Source organism: Xyrauchen texanus, chromosome 8, assembly GCF_025860055.1.
Source record: "Xyrauchen texanus isolate HMW12.3.18 chromosome 8, RBS_HiC_50CHRs, whole genome shotgun sequence".
Lineage (NCBI taxonomy): Eukaryota > Metazoa > Chordata > Actinopteri > Cypriniformes > Catostomidae > Xyrauchen > Xyrauchen texanus.
Genome location: NC_068283.1, coordinates 42,494,100 through 42,520,785, shown reverse-complemented (window position 1 = coordinate 42,520,785; position 26,686 = coordinate 42,494,100). Strand labels below are relative to the sequence as shown.

At 37.5% G+C, this 26,686-nt stretch overlaps 1 protein-coding gene across 1 annotated transcript; it reads left to right on the top strand.

Annotated features, from left to right (window-relative positions):
* Positions 1–2,970: 2,970 nt before the first annotated feature.
* LOC127647227 (somatostatin receptor type 5-like) lies at positions 2,971–10,508 on the top strand. Its single transcript, XM_052131361.1, has 3 exons — positions 2,971–3,364; positions 6,612–7,757; positions 8,868–10,508. The coding sequence occupies exons 2-3, from the start codon at positions 6,669–6,671 to the stop codon at positions 8,946–8,948; spliced, it is 1,170 nt and encodes a 389-aa protein (XP_051987321.1). The 5' UTR covers positions 2,971–3,364; positions 6,612–6,668; the 3' UTR covers positions 8,949–10,508.
* The last annotated feature ends 16,178 nt before the right edge of the window (positions 10,509–26,686 follow it).

Below are 26,686 nucleotides of genomic sequence, written 5' to 3'. Positions count from 1 at the left end.
TAGAGTTTGTCTTAAATTGTCCATTTTACATCGTATGTGAAGTTGCAATCATAGCAGAGCCATCGGGATTTAGGGATGAAGGATTCTGTTGCTGAATGTCCCTTTTCAAAGTTTCAAGCTACTGTAAGTGGGAAGGTCCAGGAAGCTGCTCATCCTCTTCCTGTGCCTGTGCGTGCCATGTTTTCCTCCCCTGATCACACTGCACATATTGTACTGTCTTGTATACTTCCCTGTAAATCCACAGATGCCTTTGTCTGTAATTTCTCATAAACAAAGCATGCATAATGATCGAGGGACATCTATAGATCTCCTGTCCAAGATTGTAACAGGGCCATTTGAGTTATAAGTGACAGTGCTTCTACTAACCGAGACATCAAATGGGGCTTGAGCACCTGCCCTTTTTCTCTCTCCTCGAGAGAAAGTGCCCATTTTTCTGGGGTGCTTGTTTTTTGTTTTTTTTATAAATCAATATATATATTCCTGTTTGCGCACACAGCTTCCCTGTCAAACAAATATCTATCAAAATACCATGTCGAGAGATGAGACTAACGTATGTCGAGTTCCGATGCCCAGCTGATGCAGCTGTGCAGCACACATTGGCACATCAGACAGACAGACAGCAGCCCCTCCCAACTTCTATTCCAGTTGTGTTTTTCTTGGCTTGTGTGGAGGTGTGTGGTGATGAACAAAAGACTAAGCTACCAGTGCCTCAACTTTACAGCTAATTAGCCAAATGTCTTGCTAACATGCATGACTCATGAGCTACTAGCTAATGTTATACGTTAGCTAAACTTTAGCTAAGGCAATATATCATGGCCATACAGGCTAATGTACTGTACTTAATGGAGACACTACAGGTGAATAAAGTCTAATAACATCATCATAATCTCCACATTGATATGCAAATCAACAAAGGTAACTAATTAAAATGTGCTAAATTGCATACATGTGACAAGGCACTGCAGGTGAGTCGGATAAACAAAATAACTCAAGCATATCACTTCCCCAGTTAATGACTTACATCAAGTGACTTTCCTCTGAATTTTGATCATTATTCTGATTATTATGTAGAAATCTGTTGGGTATGAAACAATTGCGTGAGTGTGAGGGAATTCACATAAATTGCTAAGGAAGTCAAAGTTGGGTTAATATATTAACGTTTTGTTTAAAAAAGTTTTTCCACTTGAGCCCCCCAAAATGTCTGCGCACGTCCCTGGCCCCAAGTCAAGCACTGACTAATTAAAACCCACTGTAATACTGAAACATGTCATATGAAACGTCCTTGTTCTCCCGAACAGCCAATCTCACCCAAGTTTCCTGCTTCTTTCAATTTGCCTGATTGAGCCGACTTTCCTTTCTCACGGGCGCTTTTATTACTAGCTACCTGCCCTAATAGCTGCCTCATGTCATTTGAGTACTTGTCTATGTCATTTTGATAAGAAAGCATCTGGTCCACAGATGTAACAGTACTTGTATAATGTTAAATCCATTTGTATAGAGATATCATGGAGTTCCTGAATGAAATAACTCAATTAAAGCAGTTTTTAAACCTTAATGCAAGTCTGGGCCAAATTATGTTTTAACGTTCCCAGCATTACTCGTCATAATTGCATTTTTACTAGTAATAATTCCAATTAAATAGCTTTGTAATGGAATTTCTGCTTGTAAGAATTTATATTACACAGTTCAACAATTAAATATGTTTTATTACTAGTATCAATTGTACAGATCGTTAATTAGAAATGAATGGCAGTCAGAAATAATATGGAAACATATTACAACTAAATATTCAGTTGTAGAGCTCTGTAACTGGAAGTATTACTAGTAAAAATGCAGCGGTAGAGCGTTCTAATTGGAATTCTTCAATAAAAATGGAACGAGCGACCTTTGTAACTTATTTTTAAATGTAAGAATAGATTTGCAGAGTTCTTAATTGGAGTTTGGAACTTTTATTGGAATTCTTACCAGTAAAAATGCAAATGGAGAGCTCTATAGCTCCAGTGAATTACAATGATGAATGCTGGGAGCATTAAAAGCTAAATCAGCTTGCCATGAACACATGGGTACTGATCTTAACTTACATTGGAGCTTTGCAAAACACTAAACAGAAAAACATAAGACCCAGTCAACTTCAATGAACAGTAGAGATCTTACAAACCGAGCGCTGATTGTTTCACTGTAGAGTAAAATTCACAGACCTTAGATTTATTAGAGAACTGCAGGTCTGTATTGTGAAACTGGAATGCAGGCAAACATGAAGAGACAAACATACACACCCTCGTCATTTCATTACACCAGTAAAACATGCCTTTTAAATACTTTCAGAATGGAGATTTCCACTGGGCCATTCACCACGACACCAATGATATACTGTTGAGGCATTCACCAATATTGGCAATTAACATCATATGTTTAATGGAGTTTTTCAGTGCATTTTAAGAGGACATGCATTTTTCAGCATTACACAGAGTGATCATGTCTGAGGCTCAAATGTATACTACAAAAAGATGCATTTAACAGAATGTCACAAAAGCATGGTTTTTTTTTTTTGTAGAAGTCAGTTTAAGGGTCAGTCAAGTGCATAATCATTTTTTTAAATGAGTAAATTCACCACAAGGATCTCCTGAAATAGGGGGAAAAAATAACAAAATGACAAATATTCAGGAAAAGTGTTTCCAGAAAGTGTCCAAATAGTTTTTGCATTCATTTTTAACATGAAATCTGTTGCGTTGCTTGAAAAGTCTCTTTAAAATGCATGCCACTTAGTGTGATCCTTTTTCTAATGCAATGCCATACATACATACATACATTGTGCGTGAATTACGCGTCCAAATAGTTTTGGGGGCTATCAATGTTCCCTATCAATGTAGCACAATATAAACGTGTATGTGCAGCCTGTGACGTATGAAGGGATCTGAGTTGCTCCTGTTGCGCGCTGATGATCAGTCAAAGCCATCACATCGTGCGCGCGTGGAGAGAGCAGCACCTCTCCACCAGAGCACAGCTGGATAATCCTGCCTTTTCGAGAGGAAAACACGAAAACTACATTTGCATATGTATTGCATGCTTTGCTTGAAAACATACATCTAAGTTTAATGGTTTGGCTAAATGCAGATGTTTTAAACACACACAAAAATCGAGTTTTTTCCTCCAAAGGATAATGTGCGCACCAAAGATAACGCCTCACTAGTGCACTCGTTTAAGACCGGGGATGAAGGTAAAGTGTTGGCTTTTGACGTTGGATTTCAGACAAGGAGACATCGGATGTAATCAATATTGATTAGGTGTCCATCGCTGGATCCGAGGAGATTTTGATCAATCACTGGAAGCGCTCCTGGCCAAGGGACGATGCACTGCGCTTGAGGTAGGGTAGTGCAAACTGCAAATCAACTTAAACCATTCTAATAGCTTAACAGTGCTGTAAGTTAATAATAATAATAATAATAATAATAATAATAATAATAATAATAATAATAATAAATATTCCACAGTCAAAATAAACAATATTCTTCATTTGGTATCTAAATTACTTACTGTAATTGAATCAGCCTAGCTGGGTTACACCTACAAAAGTACCTTTAATGGGTAAAAAAAAGAAAACTGGCAGCTGTGGTTGCCAGAATAATTATGTAAAAAATACAGTAAAAAATTAAACAACTTTACAGAACAACCTACAAATTTTAGAGTTTAAAACTGCTGATTTTACAGTATATTTCATGGTGCAATACTGTTGTTTATATTATTAAATGATCAACTTAATACATAAAACCTTGTGAAATTGTATAAATCTGCTTTTCACTTTATAATGTATGTTTAATCACTGCAGTAATTACAGAAGGCGCATGATGACATGAAGTTCATCAATAGTGGCTCTGCGATGAATGTCACTCACACAAACACTAAACACCATCAGGGTAACATTGTGAAATTAAAATAATGCAATAAACATGAACTAAACTACATGAAATATAGCACAGAACACCCCAGTGTGTGTAACTCATATTAGAAATAAGAAACATAACTTTTCCCATAAAATATAATGCAGTGTAACTTTTACCGTAACTTTAACAATAATTTACTGTAAAAGTGTACTCTTGTAAAACATGTTTTTATCATTAATTATATGGGAAAGTCATATTTTTTACTAAAAATAAATAAATTATTGGAAAAAAAATTACAGTAAAACTACAGTATTGTCTTTTTAAATATATTTATTAACGTTTTTTTTACTGTACCATTTTTAGTATTTTAACGTTCAAATCACAGTGTAGACATTGCTCTGTCTATAATACATCATTTTACATTTGATTGCAAATAACTGGTAGTAGTAACAAATGAGTAGCCTACTTTTAGTCTAAAAGTGTGCTTTCTGCTCACTGTATAGTCTACAAGGGGAGAGCAAAGGGTTCTTGGCTATTAAATAAACTGCCCCTACTCGCGTCTGTTGCAGCTGACGGTCATGTGATCAATGGAAATAAACAATGGAAAATTAAATTGAATGTCGCAACATCAACACGGCCTTTTGTCACGGTCACGCACTCCCCAAACGAGAGCTCGTGGCACCGGAGTGAAGTTAAATATTCACCGGTACAGTGGAAACGCAGTCGGTTCATATAAATAATGTCCACTGGACTGTTTGCACTCATAACAGTGGCATCGTTACCCTTTGTTTCTAGTTATGGTTCAGCGCATTTCTGAGGCTGTGCTTGTGTTTGTGCAACACCCCTCGTCCCTCTGTTTTCTTTACACGCCTCATATGCAGTGAGAGAGCCACTTATGTCAATGTCATTTAAGACCATGCGCAGTTTGCGTGCTGAGTTTCACGTGACAGACAACTGAAATAATCTATTACACTGAACACTGAATTGTTCATGTGCTTTATGCAATATGAAGAGTAATGTTATTTTGACAAAATAAAAATAATAATTAAATGATATTGGGAAACCAACAGCATGAGCATTTTAAAATAGACCTATAGGGTGCTAAAATAAAGGCTCCAAACTTTTGAATACAATGTTTTGCCATTGTGAACAGTTTAAATGCATCAATGTGAATGTGAATATGAATATGAAGAGCAAAATTAAATGCCTTTTAAATTACAGCTCATTTAGAAATGAATAGGTTGCTTATTTAAAGGTAATCCACTCGTAGAATATATATGCAACTTAAAACTGACTGCACCAGCTACTTTCAACATGGTGAAAATGCCCTAAAATGCTTTAAAGAAACGTTCCCAAAGTTAAGCTTAGTTAACAGTATTTGCGCTATAATACTGTTTCAACATTATACATGTTAACGTGATTTTAGTTTGATAAAATCGTGTTAAAATCATGTATAATGTATTTGTCTTGTGACTATACTTCTGAAACGGTGAGTATTTTAATGTTTATGCACTGGCCCCATTCACTTCCATTGTAAATGACACTTATAAAACGAGGGAGGAGTCAAAATTATTATTGTTGTTTTTTCATAATTAACATTATGCCACAAATGCTGTCAATTGAGCTTATTTGTTTTTAAGCCGGAATATTCCTTGAAAGAATCCAAAGGCCAAACACTGATCTCAAGAATATATACTGCAACATCATTAACTTCATTAAAGAACTGGTCAAGTGGGAAAATGGTTCTTGATAAGAATTGGGTTATTTTTTATTGTAAAGAGGAGCATTTCTTGTTAAGACCTTTAAACGGAAAGTTCACTCAAAAATGAACTATCATTGTTTACTCACCCCTGTGTTGTTATACCCCCATATCTCTTTCTTATTCTCAACACAAAGGGAGTAACTGTGAAAAATGTTGTGCTCAGTGATGTCATACAATGGCAGTTTATAGTGACCACCTCTTCAAATTTAAAAAAGATGCAAAAGTATAATTCAGAAGTCATTTGGCTCATGTCTTGTTCTGAAGGCATATGATAAGGTTTGGTGACCTGTGCATATGGAGTGGTGGTGGCGTAGTGGGCCAAAACACATAACTTGTAATCAGAAGGTTGCTGGTTTGACCCCCACAGCCACCACCATTGTGTCCTTGAACAAGGCACTTAACTCCAGGTTGCTCCGGGGGGATTGTCCCTGTAATAAGTGCTCTGTAAGTCACTTTGGATAAAAGCGTCTGCCAAATGCATAAATGTAATGTAAATGTAACGTGCACGAGATGGGGCGTTCAATCAAGAAAGCGTTGAAAACGGGCCACCAGAAATAAAAACAACCGAAGACTTCTGAATTAAAATTTTGCATCCATTTGAAGAGGTGGTCACCATCAACTAGCTTTATATGACATCACTGAGCACAACATTTTTCACAATTTCTCCCTTTGTGTTGAGAAAAAGAAAAAAAAATATGGGGTTATAACAACACAGGGGTGAGTAAAAAATGACTGAATGAACATTTTTGGGTGAACTATGCCTTTAAGTCTGCGTCCTATGCTTTGGATATATTAGCTATTCTGTATTCTCCCTTGGATGGGTACTTTCAAGCCTAATGTACAATATATACCTGCTTTTTCTGCCTAATATGCAAGGTTCAGTTCACATTTAAAATGCATTGAAACTGCCGGTGATTATTTTGTACTGCTGAGAAAACCCTTTTGCATTCTCATTTTGTTGTTTCTAGCCTCTTTGTGACTCAGAAGCCAGACATTCCTTGCCGAAGCTGTGCCCGTGTCCAACGATGGCAACCCAGGTGTCCATGTGGAACATGTCATCCTCAGACTACTTCAACCAATCCAATGAAACAACCAATACATCACTTAGCTTTAATGAAATCTTGTCTGATGGAGACAGCACAAAAGTCATGGCTGTAATATACCTTGTCGTATTTGTCCTCGGGTTGACAGGGAACTCTCTGGCCATTTTCGTGGTTCTGCGCTACACCAAAATGAAGACCGTCACAAACATGTACATTTTAAACTTGGCCATAGCCGATGAGTTGTACATTCTGGGACTGCCATTTCTCACCACCCACAATGTGCTCTCCTACTGGCCGTTTGGAAACTTCCTGTGTCGTATTGTGATGTGGGCAGACTCCATCAGTCAATTTACCAGCACATTCTGTCTGACAGTAATGAGCATTGATCGCTACTTGGCTGTGGTACATCCGATCCGGAGTGCGAGATTGCGGCGACCCAGAGTTGCCAAGGTGATAAATAGCATGGTATGGGCACTATCCTTTCTGCTGACACTGCCAGTCATCATTTACTCTGACGTCCAGCCTGATCTGAACACCTGCAACATGAGCTGGCCCGAACCACGTGATGTGTGGTCCACTGCCTTCATCCTCTACACCGCAATACTAGGTTTCTTCTGTCCCTTGCTGGTCATCTGCCTTTGTTACCTGCTCATTGTGATCAAAGTGAAGTCCGCCGGGGCGCGGGCAGGACTCTCCAAGCGCCGCAGGTCTGAGAAGAAGGTGACAAGAATGGTGGTGATCATCGTGGTGGTGTTTGTCCTGTGCTGGCTGCCATTCTTCATCCTCAACATCATCAACCTGATCAACACCCTCCCAGAGAACAGCCTTGTTACGGGCGTGTACTTTCTCTCAGTCATCTTGACCTACGTCAACAGCTGTGCCAATCCGCTCCTCTACGGTTTCCTGTCGGATAACTTCAAGCAGAGCTTCCGGAAAGTGCTCTGCATCCACAGGGTCAGCGGGTTTAGCGCCGGTCACTCTGGTCGGCCACGGCTCAGCAGGACCCAACAGAATAACCCCTTCCCTTCTCCAAGGAGCTTTGATGTCAACGACCATGTCCAGAGCTATCAGGTAAATAAAAGCATAGTGAATTGTTTGTAACTTGTTTGTGCAGCCTGTTGGCTACAGTTTTGCAAACTTATATTAGGTGTACTTACACATACAGTATTGTGGCAGTTCTGAGGATAAAATGTCCACTATGTGGTGCTAAAATAAACCGAAATTTTGTCCGAAACAGATTTTTTAAACAACAAATCCGACCTCCCTATCCTAAACCTTAAACCTAAACCTAAGCTAACGCAATTCCCGAAGCAACCGAGTCACTTTAGGCTTGCGTGTCGACTCGCATGCTCTTCTGGACTCGTACCCCGGTCCTTTACAATGCAAGTGCAATGCTCTATCAGTTGAGTTAGTGCAAAATATGATTACAAGCTTGTAAATGTAGTCGGTTATGTAATTTATACACTAAAATATATATAGCAAACGTCTTTAGACGTCATAATAGATAGCATTTTATGAGAAACAGGGTGAAAAGTGAGGTTTACAAATGAATAATCTGCCATTTTACTTGTGATTTGTAAGAATGGGAATGAAAGTCATTGTTGTTTTTAGCCTCTAGTCTTCGTTTCACCAGGAAACCAAATATGTAGGTATACCAACGTAATTCTATAAGACCAGGTTGTGTTTGTAATGACTGCCAAAGCCAGCATTCAATTGCTGCAATTATTCACTGAAATTGTTTCCGTAAGGCTTTCATTTAATTAGTGATGGCATTATGACTATAGAGGGAAGGATGCTCATTGATTACAGTCATAAACGTCAAGCTTATCAGAGCAAATATAAACAGAACATCACTAAATCTTCCCAAATCAGCCAGGTTAGCACACCTTAGACATCTATAAATGCAAAAGCAAACTGGTTCAATCAACAACCCTTCAAATGTTCACTTTGGACCCTGCATCACTAGGCATGAAGGCAACAAGGACATTTGTACACAAAGTAGGATTTACCTGGTTGTAGTGTATGTAAATCCCCTTTAGAAGTAGATACTCAGATTACATCTGAAATTACTTAAAGAATAGAATTCATAGGATTGAGTTGCCAAGTAAAACTCAAGCTGGAGCCAAAGACTTGTTCTCTTTTTTCTACCTGACATCCTACACCTACCTTTTTATTTTTCAGTCCATTGGATTGGAGACGGGACACTGTGCAAAGACGGAAATCCACCGACCTGGACAACTAGTGAGCAGCCAGTCCATATAGGAGCTGCCCCGATCTACAGTACAATCTGTGGAATTACATTTGAGGGATGTACGTTTTTTATTTGATTTTATATTTATTTGGTTTATTTGGTTTAAGCCTAAATAATTGCTGGGGTAAGCTCTCCAATTGGACATTCCTCCATGCATGGCATTTAACAAATGTATTGCTGCCTTTACCTAGATCAAACACTCTCTGTACTTACAGATGGTGCATATAGACATTTGCACATGGAGATCAATCTTCCATGAGAATGTGAGTAATATTACTGTATGTATTATTATGGTATACGGCCCATCATTTTCTTCTGCATGACTGAATGAAACCAGGAAACTGTTGAACTTCACAACCTTTGGACCCATTGAGACTGTAAAGAGAGGAAGCACCTTTTGCTGTTACATAATACATTTTGATGGGTTATTGGCAATTGGGTGTGGTTCTGAAAGATTTCTGACTCTCAAAAACACTTGAGTGTCTTGGTGGGTTTCTGAACTTCCCCCCGAATCAGAGGGATATGCATAGAGACAATGTGCAGACTCGCGTTATTTGGCATTAGAAGAAATGCCAAATAATGTATTTATTAAAGGCAGAATGTCTGTACACATAAATCTATTTAAAAGTATTTTGGTTATGTGGAAAGAAGCACCCAGAACTTTGCTGGTTTGGGTCAGAAGTCACTTCACACCTAGAACATTCTCAGGAGCCGTCAGGAACGCAGCCGAACTGCACATTTAGCACAAGTTTTTATTGAGTCATGGTGGACAAATGTATCCCTGAATTTTGCCAACTTGCTTTTGATATGTTAGTTTCATTCCTATAACAAACCTGAGCTGTAATATTACAATCAGTTCCAAATCCAATCATGGGTATCTCTTGACATATTTGTAATAACAACAATACTGACTGTAGTTCTGTTATTTCATTATCATGTGCTGTATTTTGTAACTCTGCACACTTGTATATGTACACAATGTTGTGAAGTGCTTTAAAGAGAGGTCCAAGCAAAGGGTAGGAGGGGCCTATTTTTGTAATCCTGCCAATCACAATGCTCACAGATGTAATGGTACATAAGCAGCTGCTTACCTTACAAGGAGTATAAATAAGTGTTCTTCCATTCCAGTTATGTCTCATGTTTTTTTTCTTCCCAGTTTGAGCTATATTATTATACTTTATTGACAGCTGGTCATTGTTGTGTTTTCTACATCCTTTGATGCATTATGCAATTCACTTGTAAATTTGTGAGTTTTGAACAGCTGCTATGGCACCCCCAACTGTTTCATTAAGTTGGCATGACAAAGCCAACATACTGTTATTCTATAGACATGTTGTATTTATTTTTTTATTTTTTTTCAATATCCCTAAACCAAGACTAAAATAACATTTGGCTTGTGTTGCTATGACTTTGCTATCTGATCTGACTTAGAGATCTCACACATCGAGTGATCAAAAAAACCCAAAATCCCCAAAATCCCATAGACTTACATTGACAGTATGTCAACCCAAACTGCCACAAAAAAATGTACAAATGTGAACAAGGCCTGTATACTTTAAGCTACCATTCTGTAACCTGCAAACTTATATTTAAAACCTTTTAAAATGAATTAAAAGTTTATTGCTTTACATTTTCAGACATGGCTTTTTGTCAAGTCTTGATAAACTTTACCTATCAAGTTTTATTTTACTACCCATATTTGTGATTTGCTTCTATAGGGCCCACTAGTCAGCAGACTTTACCTGACGTTCACTTTAGATTTACAGGGACAGCACACATTAATAGACATTACTGTAAAATATGGCAGTCTAGCCAGTTTGGCTAATATTCAACTATAGCCCCTAGGCAGGTAAAACTAAAAACAGAGTCACACAGAGATTAGAATACTTTAAACAAGGCACGTATCATACAAACAAAGTTACACGGATGACACAGTCAACAAGAGTCTGCATTTCGTACTACAACACCTCAACAGCCTAACACCAAAGTCTGTCCAGCAAGTCAGTCCACTGTCGGCCATCTTTGGAACGCTCTCGGAAGGCTGTTTCAAGTCATGCTAGTGCTACCTGAATGGGGAAAGACCAAAATCTCAAAAACAGTTGGTCAAGATTACAATCAAAGAACATATTGCAGATCATCAATACAATGTGATCATAAATTGTGCATTCTTTACCTCATCTTATGCTAAAAAAAACGTCCCCCAAAACGTTCCCGTCTTGTATAGCTAACGCGCATGCACATTCTCGAGTTTATTGACAGGCGATGTCTGTATCTAAAAGGTGATTGGCTCTTTTACCTGTAAGGTGGGGCTTTCTTTCTACATCCGTTGACCGTTGGGCGCTAGAGCTTCTTAGCTGGGCGTTCTGATTTCTCTCATTCATTTTAAAAGGAGTGGCCCGTCCCTGCTAAATAGTCTCTGCCAACACCAAACACGCTAGCACCAAACATGCTAAAGACAAACTGTATTGCTTTTAATTCTGTCAACTCTGTTTTTCAATTATTTTCTTGCTGTTTTTTTAGCATCTTACGCAGGAGCGCTGTGGTTTGTAGATGCTGTGTCAAGTTAAAAATAATTATAACATAATATAGTGTTGTGTATGTTCGTTGCGCTGCTTCTAGCACAGTAAAGCATTGTAATGTTCACGTGCAACCTTGTTTTTTGAGACAAATGTAAAGTTTTTGCGCATCGCCTGCGGCAGTGCTCGAAGTGAGCCATGTGCGGAGGTACTGCCTACCGGCAGTGATGCGAACATGACATAACAGTACCGGCAGCTAATCTTGTATACCGACATGCACCTGCTGTTAACTGTACTAAAAGAGTATCACAAAGCAGTCGAAAATACACATACCTCGACCATTCGCAAGATGGAATGGGATGCAGAAAAGCCAAGTATGCCCTAGCCTTTATACGGCAGCTGGTTATGTAGACAGTAGACAGCAAGGTAGTGCACTAGACACTTCGTTACAGGCCCACTCGAACAGTTGACCATACCTGATGATTGGCTTGTGGATAACAGACTACCTAACTAACAGAAAGCACTACGCAATGCTAAGATTGTGGGCTTTAGTAGGGCCTTCCAAACCAAAGCCCTGGTTAACATAATTATGAAAGGCTCAAAAGAGCATGTAGTTACTAAAGAAATTGTGTGTGCTGCAAGATTGGGTGTTCTGGTCACTGCATCAGCCAATCAGCAGACAGCTTTATTGTATACTGCTAGAAGGCAGCCAGACAGGATTCCTTTCATGTGCTTTCTGAAACACTACCCTCAAGTTATTCAAGACCATAAATACAAAAATAACCCTGCCAAAGGAGTCAACAACTGAACAAAATTTCAACAACATTTAAATGCCCAATGTTGCACTTTGACATCCATTATGGTGTACCTACTTGCTCATAGGCAAATTCTTGTATGCGATCAGTTTACATGTATGCATTTGGCAGATGCTTTTATCCAAAGCGACTTACAGTGCACTTATTACAGGGACAATCCCCCCGGATCATTGTGCCTTGCTCAAGGACACAATGGTGGTGGCTGTGGGGATTGAACCAGCAACCTTCTGATTACAAGTTATGTGCTTTAGCCCACTACGCCACCACCACTCCAGTATACAGTCTTTTTAAGAACACATTGCATTCTTTTATTTTAATCTCTCTACTTATCTTCCTAAAATGTATTAGCATGCTAAACTAAACGATTAATATTTTAAATACACTTTCTCTTTATGGTGTATTTCACCATCAGATTCTGACCGTTAATGCCTGGGGTCAAATTCAGATGCAATATTTGTTTGGAGTCCTGTCACTTATTTCCAGATGGAACTACGAGCTTTGGTGAACTTGTCAATGTTAGGTATTTTTTATAGTCATGGCGTTGACAAACCAGTTTGTACAGGTCAACATAGTGTCATTCCACTCGCTGAATTTTCCACTATCTTTTTGTCAACATGGCCTTTTTCTCCCTCCCTCGATTTTGCCTTCTTTACCCCTATGTTCAGGTTGTTTACTGACAACCTCTCTCTCGGGGTGCAGGAGGTTGCAGGTGTCTTGTTGAAAACATCACCTGGCTTTTTCAATCAATCCGAGCCAAGTGTATACAAACATTTAATGTCAAATTAGAGGGCAATACCCAGCATGCACTGAAATCTATTGGTGCTAAATGTTAATGCTGCCTTCATGTGCAAATGTAATTATCCTACTTCCACTTCTGAAGTGGTAAATATGATTATGTCGCATTCAAATGCTTTGCTGTCGGAATGTGCCAGAAACATGGACGTGGCAGGTTCGTTCTTGCATATTTCTTGGGGAACTCTTATTTTGGCACTGTAAAACATGTTCCTCAGCTTGTTGACGATAATGTTATTTTGGTCAAATGCATTTCTCAGTGTAAAAATGCACAAAATGCAAAAAAAGGTTGCTGATATACATAAATACATATGAACGAAATGGCTAGCGGCTAGCACACAATTAGCTGTATTTCAAAAATGTAGTAAAAACGTTCATGCACTAGAAACCGTACTCTCCTCCGCCATCTTGAAAGTTTACATCTCCTCCCAACTCAAGTTTTCCCAGTCATAATTACTACTTAAGGCAATGTTCCCTCTAAGCTGAGCGTTTGCGCGGCTGCACTCTTCTGATATTTCTCCTACATAGACATAAATCTCCTGCGTGCAGAATCAAAGGTGAGCATGAAAACCTGGTGTGTTTCTCAATGCTAAGAATGTGTTCTTGTTATTGAGTTCTGTGAAAATCCGTCTTGCCTGACAACACTGAAAGAGCTCAGATGACATGAGGACATAAAACATCTATGAGAGTTTTGAGATGTGCTGTGATATGTAGATTCAGAGTGATGACATCAAACAAGTCCACAGAACACAAGAACATAAAAAGAATGGACATAGAGAAACAGCCCTAGAGATTTCATGTATCAAAGCTAAATGCTACATTTACATTTACATTTATGCATTTGGCAGACGCTTTTATCCAAAGTGACTTACAGTGCACTTATTGCAGGGACAATCCCCCCGGAGCAACCTGGAGTTAAGTGTCTTGCTCAAGGACACAATGGTGGTGGTTGTGGGGATCGAACCAGCGACCTTCCGATTACCAGCTCAGCGCTTTAGCCCACTACGCCACCACCACTCCACCGGGCCAATTTGCATGCTCAGTGTTTCAACTGTCCATATGAATGTTGAGTAAAGACGCTGTCTACCATCCCTGGAGTCGTGAGTTCGAATAAAGGCATGCTGAGTGACTCCAGACAGGTCTCCTAAGCAACCAAATTGGCCCGGTTGCTAGGGAGGGTGGAGTCACATGAGGTAACCTCCTTGTGGTCGCTATAATGTGGTTCTCGCACTTAGTGGGGCGCGTGGTGAGTTTGCGAGGATGCCGCGGAGAATAGCGTGAAGCCTCCAAGTTTGCTACGTCTAAGCGGTAACTCGCTCAATCCATGAGATAAGATGTGCAGATTAATGGTCTCAGACGCGGAGGCAGCTGAGAATTGTCCTCCACCACCCGGATTGAGTCACTACGCCATCACGTGGACTTGGAGTGCAATGGGAATTGGGCATTCCAAATTGGAGAGAAAAGGGGATAAAATAAAATAAAATAAAAAAACACACACACAAAAAAAAAATATATATATATATGTATATATATATATATATGGGCTATTCTACCGAATTATTTCAAACTGCAGTCCCACAGTATAAATGAACTATTAAAAGAAAAATTAGGATTTCATGTATTGGATATTTCATAAGAATATTTTATTATATACTTAAACCCAAAGCATTAATTCAGATAATAATAAACCAATGATATACAAAATAATCATTTATGGGTTAGTTTCTATTCGGAAGTGACTGTCCCAAACCCTAATCCCTAATTTTCAACTTGTGAAAATAATGGGTAGCACTTTTTTAAAGATCTTTTGATTTCTGTGAAAGAAAAGGACAAGATTTATATTCTATTGAGTGTTTAATTTGTAAACAAATAAAGTTATAAAAAAATCTAAAAAATGCTGTCCAACATTTTCATGGCACTACTGAAACACAAGAAGTTTTAATCCATTGGATGAGCCTGCTTTTAGCCACACCCCTGCATTGTTGACCAGAAAGTGAGATAGCATTCCTGTCCATCATGGCCGCATGGTAAGTAGTTAGATCTCATCATTTTGGAGTAAATGTGCTTCAAAATTTAAAACAATCAGTGTGAAAAAATAATCAACTTTAATTGTCACTACGAACACATTCTCTGTAATTATATAAACAATTTTTGGTTATAATCTAAATTATTATGGTCTGACCAAATTGAAACAATTTTTTTTTAATTGTCTGCAGATATTATTGCTGAACCTATTGCATCGATTTTCAACCTGAGTCTATCCACTAATGTAATTCCGCCGTCTTGGAAATCGGCTATGGTTATGCCTTTATTAAAAGGAGGCGATCCTTCCGATTTGAATAATTATCGTCCGATTTCTAAATTACCGGTTTTAGCAAAAGTTTTTGAATCTATTATAAATGATCAAATGAAAGAATATCTACTTAGTCATAATATTTTGAACGCATTTCAGTCAGGATTTAGAGCAGGCCGTGAGTACGATAACAGCTACTACATTAGTCACTAATGATTTAATCACTGCTCTCGATAATAGACAACATTGTGCAGCCTTATTTGTTGATTTGACAAAAGCGTTTGACTTAGTGGATCATGTCTTACTGTTACAGAGGCTTAAAAGTGTAGGCCTCGATAATTCGGCTGTGAGTTGGTTTAAAAATTATTTATCGGATAGAACTCAATGTGTTGCTGTAGATAATTACACCTCATCTATGGTAATAGTCACGAAGGGTGTCCCGCAAGGTTCTTTGTTGGCACCCCTTCTTTTTTCTATTTTTATTAATGAATTGGGGCAGGGAATACAATCGGCAAAGCTACATTTTTATGCTGACGATACAATTATTTATTCCACTGCATCCTCTGTGTCTCAGGCTATTGAAATTCTTAAGGATTCTTTTTATACTTTTCAGCTTACTTTGTTGAAACTAAAATTAGTTTTAAATGTAAATAAAACGAAGTATATTCTTTTTACACGTAGCCGTTCTATGTCTACTGTTATGCCTATTCTGACTATTGAGGGTTTACAAATAGAAAGAGTACCAACTTATAAATACTTAGGAATATGGCTCGATGAGAAGTTAGCCTTTGATGTTCACATTAATTACTTGGTGAAAAGGCTTAAACCAAGATTGGGTTTTCTTTTTCGGGAAAAAAAAAGTTTTTCCTTTACAGCTAGAAAGAGAATAATACAGAGTACTATTTTACCTATTTTAGACTATGGTGATGTTGTTTACATGCTTCTACATATCTTTTGAAAAGGCTGGATGGCGTTTATCATGCTGCACTGCGTTTTATAACAAATTCTTGTTCACGTACGCATCATTGTTTGTTGTGCAACTATTTGGGTTGGTCCTCTTTATATCAAAGAAGGAAATCCCATATGTTAGTATTTATTGTAAAGACATTGATGGGTATGTTTCCAAATTACATTACTAGTCTTCTATGTTTATGTAGAAAGAACTATAGCACTAGATCATCTAATGGGATTAAATTAGTAGTACCTAGGGTACATTCAGAGTGTCGAAAATCATCTTTCTCCTACTATGCCCCATGGCTGTGGAATGAATTTCAAGCTACTGTCCCTCTAGAAACAATTCCTCCTTTGAATGTATTTAAAAATGTACTACAGTATACAATGATTGAATCATGTTGTTGTTTTACTTGATTTATGATGAATGTTGTGCTCTGACTTTCTGGAATGTTTTATATATGTTGTATGTTTGTGTGTAATTTTGTAGTGTGGCCATCTTGGCCAGGACTCCCTGGAGGAAGAGATTTCTTTTAATCTCAATGGGACCTTCCTGGAAAAATAAAGGAAATTATTATCATTATTATTATTATGTTTTTATGTGCACTGGCGGCCAAAAGTTTGGAACAGATTTTGCTCTTTTGGAAAGAAATTGGTACTTTTTTTGACCAAAGTGGCATTCAACTGATCACAATGTATAGTCGGGACATTAATAACATGAAAAATGACTATTACAATTTGATAAAAATGTCTTGTCGGGCACTTCTCACGCACCTTACAGTCTAACTGATCCCACAAAAGCTCAATGGGGTTAAGATCCGTAACACTCTTTTCCAATTATCTGTTGTTCAATGTCTGTGTTTCTTTGCCCACTCAAACCTTTTCTTTTTGTTTTTCTGTTTCAAAAGTGGCTTTTTCTTTGTAATTCTTCCCATAAGTCCTCCTGAGTCTTCTCTTTACTGTTGTACATGAAACTGGTGTTGAGCGGGTAGAATTCAATGAAGCTGTCAGCGGAGGACATGTGAGGCGTCTATTTCTCAAACTAGAGGCTCTGATGTACTTATCCTCTTGTTTAGTTGCACATCTGGTCTTCCACATCTCTTTCTGTCCTTGTTAGAGACAGTTGTGCTTTATCTTTGAAGACTGTAGTTACACCTTTGTATGAAATCTTCAGTTGTTTTGACAGTTTCAAGCATTGTATCGCCTTCATTCCTCAAAACAACGATTGTCTGATGAGTTTCTAGAGAAAGTTTATTTTTTGCCATTTTTGACCTAATATTGACCTTAAGACATGCCGGTCTATTGCATACTGTGGCAACTCAAAAACAAACACAAAGACAATGCTAAGCTTCATTTAATGAACCAAATAGCTTTCAACTGTGTTTGATATAATAGCGAGTGATTTACTAGGACCAAATGATCAATTTATTATGATTACTGAAGGATAAGGTGTTGGAGTGATGTTGCTGTCTAGATTTGATCAAAAATTACTTTTTTCATATAGTGATGATGTTTTTTACATCAGTAATGTCCTGAATATACTTTGTTATCAGTTGAATGCCACTTTGGTGAATTAAAGCACCAATTTCTTTCATAAGAGCAAAATCTGTCCAAACTTTTGGCCACCAGTGTATATATAATTGTTCAAAGCTGCATTTGCCAGCCATGTGCTTGCTAGCATTTTGTGTTATGCTAACAATTAGCAAAAATTCAGTATGACAGTCTGAAATGTGTTTCCATGTTCTCCGAACACTAACCTAAACATAAAGACGCCTGTCATTCTTGAGCTCAAACTGTAGAGCACTGTGCTAGCTCGTTTGCTTCCAAGGGAATGCTTGAACTGATGAAATGTATACTTTGAATGCAGTGTAAGTATTTTTGGATAAGAGCATCTGCCACATTTATTAAAAAAAAAAATTAAAAGAAGAAGAAAAATCACAAAAGACAGTCTGCAATTTGAATCTAATTGTATAACTTTGTACTCAGACTTTTGATCAGTTCTGTTTATTCCACTGTTTTTATAATTATGGTTATATACTTCCATGGACCTGTAGAGATATGCAAGGAGAAAGACACATAAAACCACCATGCCAAAAAAAACAAAGTGGAGCAGAGAGGCTGAGAGAATACAGACAAAGTTTGAGAAATGACCAAGTGGAGTATCAAGAACATTTACGAAAGGAAAGAGAAAGAGAAACGTAAATGTAATAAGAAACATATAGAAGAAGGAAAGTAAAGGCATCAGTGAACTATTTGACAGCGAGCAAAGGTCAGGAAAGCATAGAGGAAAAGACAGGAAAAACAGAGGGAGTTAGAGAAAAAACAGAAAGAGATGGAGACAATTTGCAAGGCTGCCACACCACCTAGCAGTTCTAGTGAGGATGATCAGAGCATTGGGCTTCAGGACAAAAATGGATGAAACTACAGAGGCTTGAGCAAAAGATTACCAAAATAAAGAGGAAAACGAATCATAGATGAGATGTCAGAGGTAAAAGTTGAAGTTTTCAGACCTATAAAAAGGTTTCCCAAAAACAAAGACTCGGATGGAAGTACGGAAGCACGAAGTTCCTGCTCATATCAAAAAGACCCATCTTTTTCACAATACACTTATTCATCATTTGCAGGAAATGTACAAGTCTGAAAGCTATAAAGAGAAACATGTATTCAGAAGAGTTCTCAAACAGGTTGTTGAGAAAATACAAGCTTGTTCCTCTGGTCAGGAAAGCAGTTGGTATAACCCACAAAGGCTGCAGATAACTCACATCCTGGGTTCACCTATCGGAGAACTGGTTATCAAAAGACCCTGGACATAGTCAAAGCCTTCATAAGTCGAAATTACAATAGACGTGCATCAGCGGGGAAGTTCCTCTCTGACACGATGTTGAATTTGCATAGATTTATGCTCAAGATGCCTCGTCTGAAGTTGTCCTATTCGCTCTTCTGCAGGACAAAACCTTTTTGGATTGTTGCCCCAAATATCAGAAATAGGAGACATCTGTCTGCAAAGTCCATGGCTATGCACAAATGAAAGCAGAGAGGCTCAAGCTTGGCATTATTAACACACGGAGCTTAAGCAAAGTGGCCAAGGAGCTGTGCTGCGACACAGGCTAAAGCGAGATTTGAGGGCAGCCAACACCTTTTGGATGATTTTGAAAAATAAACTCTTTAATAATTAATTACTACATCTTATTTATCATAAAATATTTGTGTTTGTAATATTTTCAACATAAAATATTTCAGGAGTTTTGATATAACATTGTGGCCACTACCTTTACACAGGGACGGATCATGACTTGCAAACTGGGGCCAATTATCTCCAAAGGCACCCCTCCAATTGTTGTTTTCGGGGTTTCGTTTTCCTGCCGGGTTGGGGGGTGTTCAATTGTTCATGCCCAAAAAGCGTTTTCGAGCGGGGGATCACCAAACTAGATCATGCAACCTTAAAGTTAAGGGCCCCTGAGCACTGGCCCCATTGGCCTTGTCGGTAATCCGTCCTTGCATAAACAGTGTCGTCACTACCGAAACACTTCAAAAAATTATTAAAACCGAGTTATTTACTAATTTTATGCTTAGGATTGTTTAAATATATGCTCAATTTAATCAGTCTTAATGTCTGAAATCACTATGATCAAGAAAATGAAGAATCTTACAAACTGAACTTTTACATGATTTAAAACACTGAAGATCACACAAGGCAAGCAAGACAATGTACTGCAATGTAAACTAGCAGCAGGCGTGTTAACAAGGCACAATTTACAATAAGGTTCTTTGTGTTAACATTTATAAATGCATTAGGTATCATGCAACAGTGAACAATATTTTTAATCTTTTTTTGTTAATCGTAGTTAATGTTTGCTTGTGAAAATACAAATGTTCATTGCTAGTGTACTGTATATGTAGCATAATGCATAAACCAATGTTAATATATACTAATACATTTTTTATAATTAAGATGTTGTAGATGTTTCTTTTAAATATATATTATTGACAAAAAGTGATTACAAAAATTGTTCACAAACCAGACATCTACACTGGTGGCCAAAGGTTTGGGAATAATGGACAGATTTTGCTGTTTTAGAAGGAAATTAGTGCTTTAATTCACCAAAGTGGCATTCAACTGATCACAAAGTATAGTCAGGACATTACTGATGTATAAAACAGCACCATCACTATATGAAAAAAGTCATTTTTGATCAAATCTAGACAGCAGCATCACTCCAACACCTTATCCTTCAGTAATCATGATAAATTGATCATTTGATCCTAGAAAATCACTTTCCATTATATCAAACACAGTTGAAAGATATTTGGTTCATTAAATGAAGCTTAACATTGTCTTTGTGTTTGTTTTTGAGTTACCACAGTATGCAATAGACTGGCATGTCTTAAGCTCAATATTAGGTCAAAAATGGCAAAAATGAAACAACTTTCTCTAGAAACTCATCAGACAATCGTTGTTTTGAGGAATGAAGGCGATACAGTGCTTGAAATTGCCAAAGCAACTGAAGATTTCATACTGAGGTGTAACTACAGTCTTCAAAGACAAAGCACAACTGTCTCTAACAAGGACAGAAAGAGATGTGGAAGACCAGATGTACAACTAAACAAGAGGATAAGAACATCAGAGTCTCTAGTTTGAGAAATAGACGCCTCACATGTCCTCCGCTGACAGCTTCATTGAATTCTACCCGCTCAACACCAGTTTCATGTACAACAGTAAAGAGAAGACTCAGGAGGACTTATGGGAAGAACTGCAAAGAAAAGACACTTTTGAAACAGAAAATCAAAAAGAAAAGGTTCGAGTGGGCAAAGAAACACAGACATTGGACAACAGATAATTGGAAAAGAGTGTTATGGATCTGAACCCCATTGAGCTTTTGTGGGATCAGTTAGACTGTAAGGTGCGTGAGAAGTGCCCGACAAGACAGACACATCTATGGCAAGTGCTACAGGAAGTGTGGGGTCAAAGGTCACCTGAGTATCTGGACAAACTGACAGCTGGAATAACAAGGATCTGTAAAGCTGTCATTGCTGCACGTGGAGGATTTTTTGATGAGAACTCTTTGAAGTAGTTTAAGATCGTATTGTAATAGTAATTTTTCAGGTTATTATTGTCCTGACTATTGGAGTGGTGGTGGTGTAGTGGGCTAAAGCACATAACTGTTAATCAGAACTGTTCAGACGGTCGCTGGTTTGATCCCCACAGTCACCACCATTGTGTCCTTGAGCAAGGCACTTAACTCCAGGTTGCTCCGGGGGGATTGTCCCTGTAATAAGGGCACTGTAAGTCACTTTGGATAAAAGCATCTGCCAAATGCATAAATGTAAATGACTCTACATTGTGATCAATTGAATGTCATTTTGGTGAATAAAAGTACCAATTTCTTTCCATAAGAGCAAAATCTGTACATCATTCCAAACTTTTGGCCACCAGTGTGTATATCTTGAAAGTGAGTGTTACTTTGCACAATAGCAATTTCTAGAGCAGAGCATAACAAAGAAAAAAAAAAAGTATATTCACACCTTTTCATGATTTTTAAGATTTTATTAATTTCAGGCCAGGAAAACACAATTTTACAATCCCTGATAGTTCAAAAGCAACTGGATGGAGATACAGAATCATTGGCTTTATCGTGGTTTGCATCACTTGTCACGATTGGCAAACTGTTATAATAATAAAGAGAGTGGAAATGGTATTCTAGTTCAAGACGTGGATGTTGGTGAATTTGCACTCTCTTTAGAGTGGACGAGGGAACACCCTGCTAGAGAAGATTGCTTTGTCACCCGAACCCTCTCCCACAGGAAGCCAGATATGGGAGAGTGGAAATAGCATTTTCCAGTCCTCCATATATAAATTGGCCAGTTTAGTGAGGTGTTAGGCCCTATTGATAAGGGTTTATGAGAAAATGCAATTTCAAAACCATTCAACAAGACATTTACGTGCGCTTGATTTCATTTGAATGGAGATGGGATTGTAAGGTATTTTGGGAAGCTGTTAGCAAATTGTGTTTGTCTGAATGGTCTGAATTGTGAAAACAAGGAGATATCTTAACCCTGTGGCTCCCAACTGGCCTTTTACCAAATCACATTTGGCACCCATTGTCATGATGCCAGATTCATGGTGAACTTTACAAAAATCAATCTTAAGTAAAGGTCTTATCCAAATTATGTGAATGGAATTATGTGATATTTATAACCCAAAGGGCAGAAGATGGTACATATGCCTTAAATTTTCCATAATTTACAAATCATGGATAAGATACAGAAAAAGCAGATGGTCCATTACAGTTTGTCCTTCACCACTAAGCCCAGTGTGGCAATGTCTATATGCAAAAGATTTGATTATTATGATACATTTCTGTATTGTACGTGTAAGTGTGTTTTCATTACACTATTTAGCACATTTATTATTTACATTGTAATGGAGCATGTATAAATGCAAGCAGATAAATGTGTTGCATGTAAACATAACTATCTATCTTACCTGGGACTAGAATAAGTACTTTCTATTTGATGTTGTTCTTTTTGCTTATAAGGAAAAGTGTTGCATTGTTTGTGTTATTAATTACATTTAAATGAAGAAGAAATACTTTATTATTGTCACACATTTTCATTACACAGTGAAGTTTCTTTGTTTTCACATATCCCAGCTAAGCTGGGGTCAGACATGATACAGCACCCTTGGAGCAGAAAGGGTCAAGGGCATTGCTCAAGGGCCCAACATAGCATCTTGGATGTGTTGGGGCTTGAACCCCCGACCTTCTGGTGAGAAACCCAGAGCCTCAACTGCTGAGCCACCACTGCCCCTGAAATGATGCAAATAAAGAGACATACATCTTTTATTCTTCTCAAAATCTGTATGCTGTACTTTCCCATAACAATTGGTGGTTTTGCTCCCTGCAAATATTCCCAGTATCTGTTACTTTTATAATTTAATTTAATTTAATTTAATTTAATTTAATAAAGACATCACTTTAAATCCAGGATGTCAAATAATCATTGTAACCTTTATTTCTACGATATTCATACTAAGATATATATATATATATATTACAGTTTTAATACTTAATAATTTCAATTTCAATACAATTGATCAAATTCAATTAAGTAATATTTAATCAAATATAATAAACAACTACGTATTTTAAATTAATTTAGTTAAACATTAAACAATTCAATTTGATGGAATTGTTGTCTTAAAAATATATTCAAATATTGTTTTGAGTGTATGAACATTCTATTCTATTCTATTAACATTCCATTTAGAATTATTTATGATTGCCGATTATATTAAATTCTAAATCACCAATTTATCTGGTTAAACTTTAATAATGACACATAGTATATAATGCTGTTTAACAAGAAGGTGTGTTTAGTTTGATAACATTTGAAAATGTAAAATCTATTTATTCAAACAGTTGTGAAATACTTTAATATGCAATTCTGCAACAATGACGTCTAGTGGACGACAGTGAAACTATCATGTGTGGATGCTAAAACAGGTTGTCATTGAGTACATACAGTACTGTTTTTGTTTTGTTTATTATATATAAATATTGATAATATAATGAATTAGTTCATTGTTAGGTGTCAGTCTGAGTTTAGTGGTTCTCAACCAGGGGGTCGGGTCCCATTAGGGGGCCTCAGCACACTTCCAAAGGGGCCTCAAGTTGACTTAAAATGAATTTAAAATAAGAATTAATACAATAATTAAACTTAATTAAAATGATGTATGCCTACAAATTATAACCTGACTCTTTCTGAAACTTCTAGAATAAAAAAATATCCATGATTAATTATTTCAATCAGACACGTCTAGTTTCGGGCGAGGGGGCCTTCAAATATCGTCTTGGACATTGGAGGGCCTTGGAGTCAAAAAGGTTGAGAACCACTGCATTAAGACAAATTACACAACAACCACAGCCCTGTCGCACCAGAAGCATCCGTTCGGTTCCTCTGAACTTTCATGGAAGCCTCTACATTTCCAAGGACTCTGGCATGATATTTATAAGTAATAAATGAAAGGGATGATTAGTAAAGTGCCCAGCATAAATTGTATAAACTACACACTGATAACAGCACTGACAGTTCAGTGTATATCAACTGCTTTATGAACGTTTGATCCATTGATTAAAACATCTGCTTTATAGCACGTTTACAGTGTTACATAAATACTGTGAAAATTTGGATAACCCAATATTCAGGGATCTGTGAAAAAATAACTGATGGGAATTTTTAACTGGGCATATTAGCATTATGCCATCCATGTTCAATCCAAGATGGGCTGTTTCAGTGTTATGTTGACAAATGACAGGGTGTTCAAAATGATTAAAGACATAAATCAAGTACATTGAAAATAATGAGAAAGATTAGTGAAGGAGTTTTACTGATAAAGGTGACTTGAGATGAATCTGTGGTCATGTTCAGGAATGCTAGTCCCTCAGTTCACCACATGAGGTCACTGAGAGTCCAAAATTGATCATTAGCTTCATTGGCGTTCCTCTTAGCAGTCCATGACCAGAGGAAATATACAAAAAGTGGATTGAGAAGTTTGAGCTCTACTGATGCTACAGACAGATGCTATCTGTTGTTGAGGAGTCTGGCAGTTTGTGTTAAGAAACTGGCATAGAAGCTCCTTCGCATTATTTCAGAGGGTGTGTGAACAAACCTGAGAGGGATTCATTACTGATTTGGCTGCCAAAGTAGAAAAGGAGTTACAGCAGTCCAACATGGAAGCTGTCCTAAGCCTGGGCAGATTGAAGTGAGGGGAAACCCTTGAATAACAGTAACCCAATAGCAAGCTGTCAAAACACGAGTGAACGCAGACAAAGTTTTGAACAATATCAATGATCGTTTCAAAGCTTTCAGTATCTCTCCCCTGTGCCAAATCCAACCCATTACTTATTACATTTACTCTGGGCATTGGAGTCTATTAACTGTCTATTATCTGCCACTTGGCTAAATCTCCCAAACAAGAGCGTAGATGGGGCTTCCTGGAAACTACGCCCCTGCTCCCAAATAAAAAAGCTCCTCAAACAATGGTTGCAAAAATTAAAAACTAAATAAAACCACATTGTGCACATTTTATATCACCAACATTTTATATCACCACATTTTATATTCCTGCTTAAGGAAGTTTCCTTCAAGAAGAAGAAACATTACAACACTATCAATGGAAAATGGCTGCCTGCTAGGTGGGTCATGTCAGCATTGTGTTGGACCTTTTAGTCATTGATATTTGAGATTGACCTTGGTCCATTGAAGAATGGAAACTATCGCTACAGAGTCACTAATCACTACAAAGTACCCATGTGTCAGTCACAGCAATTCTACGTCAACCAACTTGTGATGCAAAGATATTCAAACAACTCTACATGCAGCACAAAACTAGTGTTACGACAAGGCTCAAGAAAACCAAACTGAATACAGAATAGCAAGCAACCCTATAATGTTCAATCAAATATATCTGTTCATTTAATCTCATAAACTGTAAATGTTTCTCTCGGCTAATAAAATGTAACATTTAGCTAATTTTATCCCACGGTTTTACTGTGACCCCCTCAAGGCAACAGACTTGCCCTCAAAACCAAGATGGACCTAAAGCACCAGTTGTAGCAGTATTGAGGTTGGTCCAGAGTTAACACTTGCCAACTGCCTAATGTGAGTACAAATGTGTTGCTTGCCCATTGGTTGGTACTTTTGTTAGGAACTTCAATATAATACATGGAATTGTGAGAATAATAGTCTGAACCCTCGCTGATGTAACAGACGTGCTGGTGCGCCATTCAAATTATATTCACAGACAAACCGTCTGCTAAAGAAAACAAATCCGGCTCACGAATCTTCTAGGAACATTTTCCTCCATGGAAAATACACTTTCAAAAGTTTTTTCTAGGATGTCTAAAGTTTTTAAGACACAATGGGTTGTGGCGTTTATCACAAATTCACAAGGGAAAAAATAACTAAATCTTTTGCCATAAAAAAAGTTAAATACAATTTCATGGACACTTAGAAGTAGTGATGGCAAATGAAGCTTTCTGAAGCAATGTGGCTTTAAATGCAAATGTATTGAATTTGGGTTCAATACTCCAAGCTTCTGTAGACGGATCAATAAACTGCCATCCGGTGGTCCAAAAAATAAAGCGCACCCAGTAAGCCTCTATGGCTGTCTATGTTATTTGGCTTTGAAGCAATAAAATGTAATATCAACGCTATACAGTATGTTGTATTCGTGTTTGTTTCACTTAAGTGCTTATAAATACCCCAGAATACAAGGCTCAAGCAAGGGCTTCGTTTATAGATACAAATATGTTACTGTCATGTTAAAAAGTGAAAATTCACCATATGAGAGTAAATGAATAATTAACATATTAATTCAAATT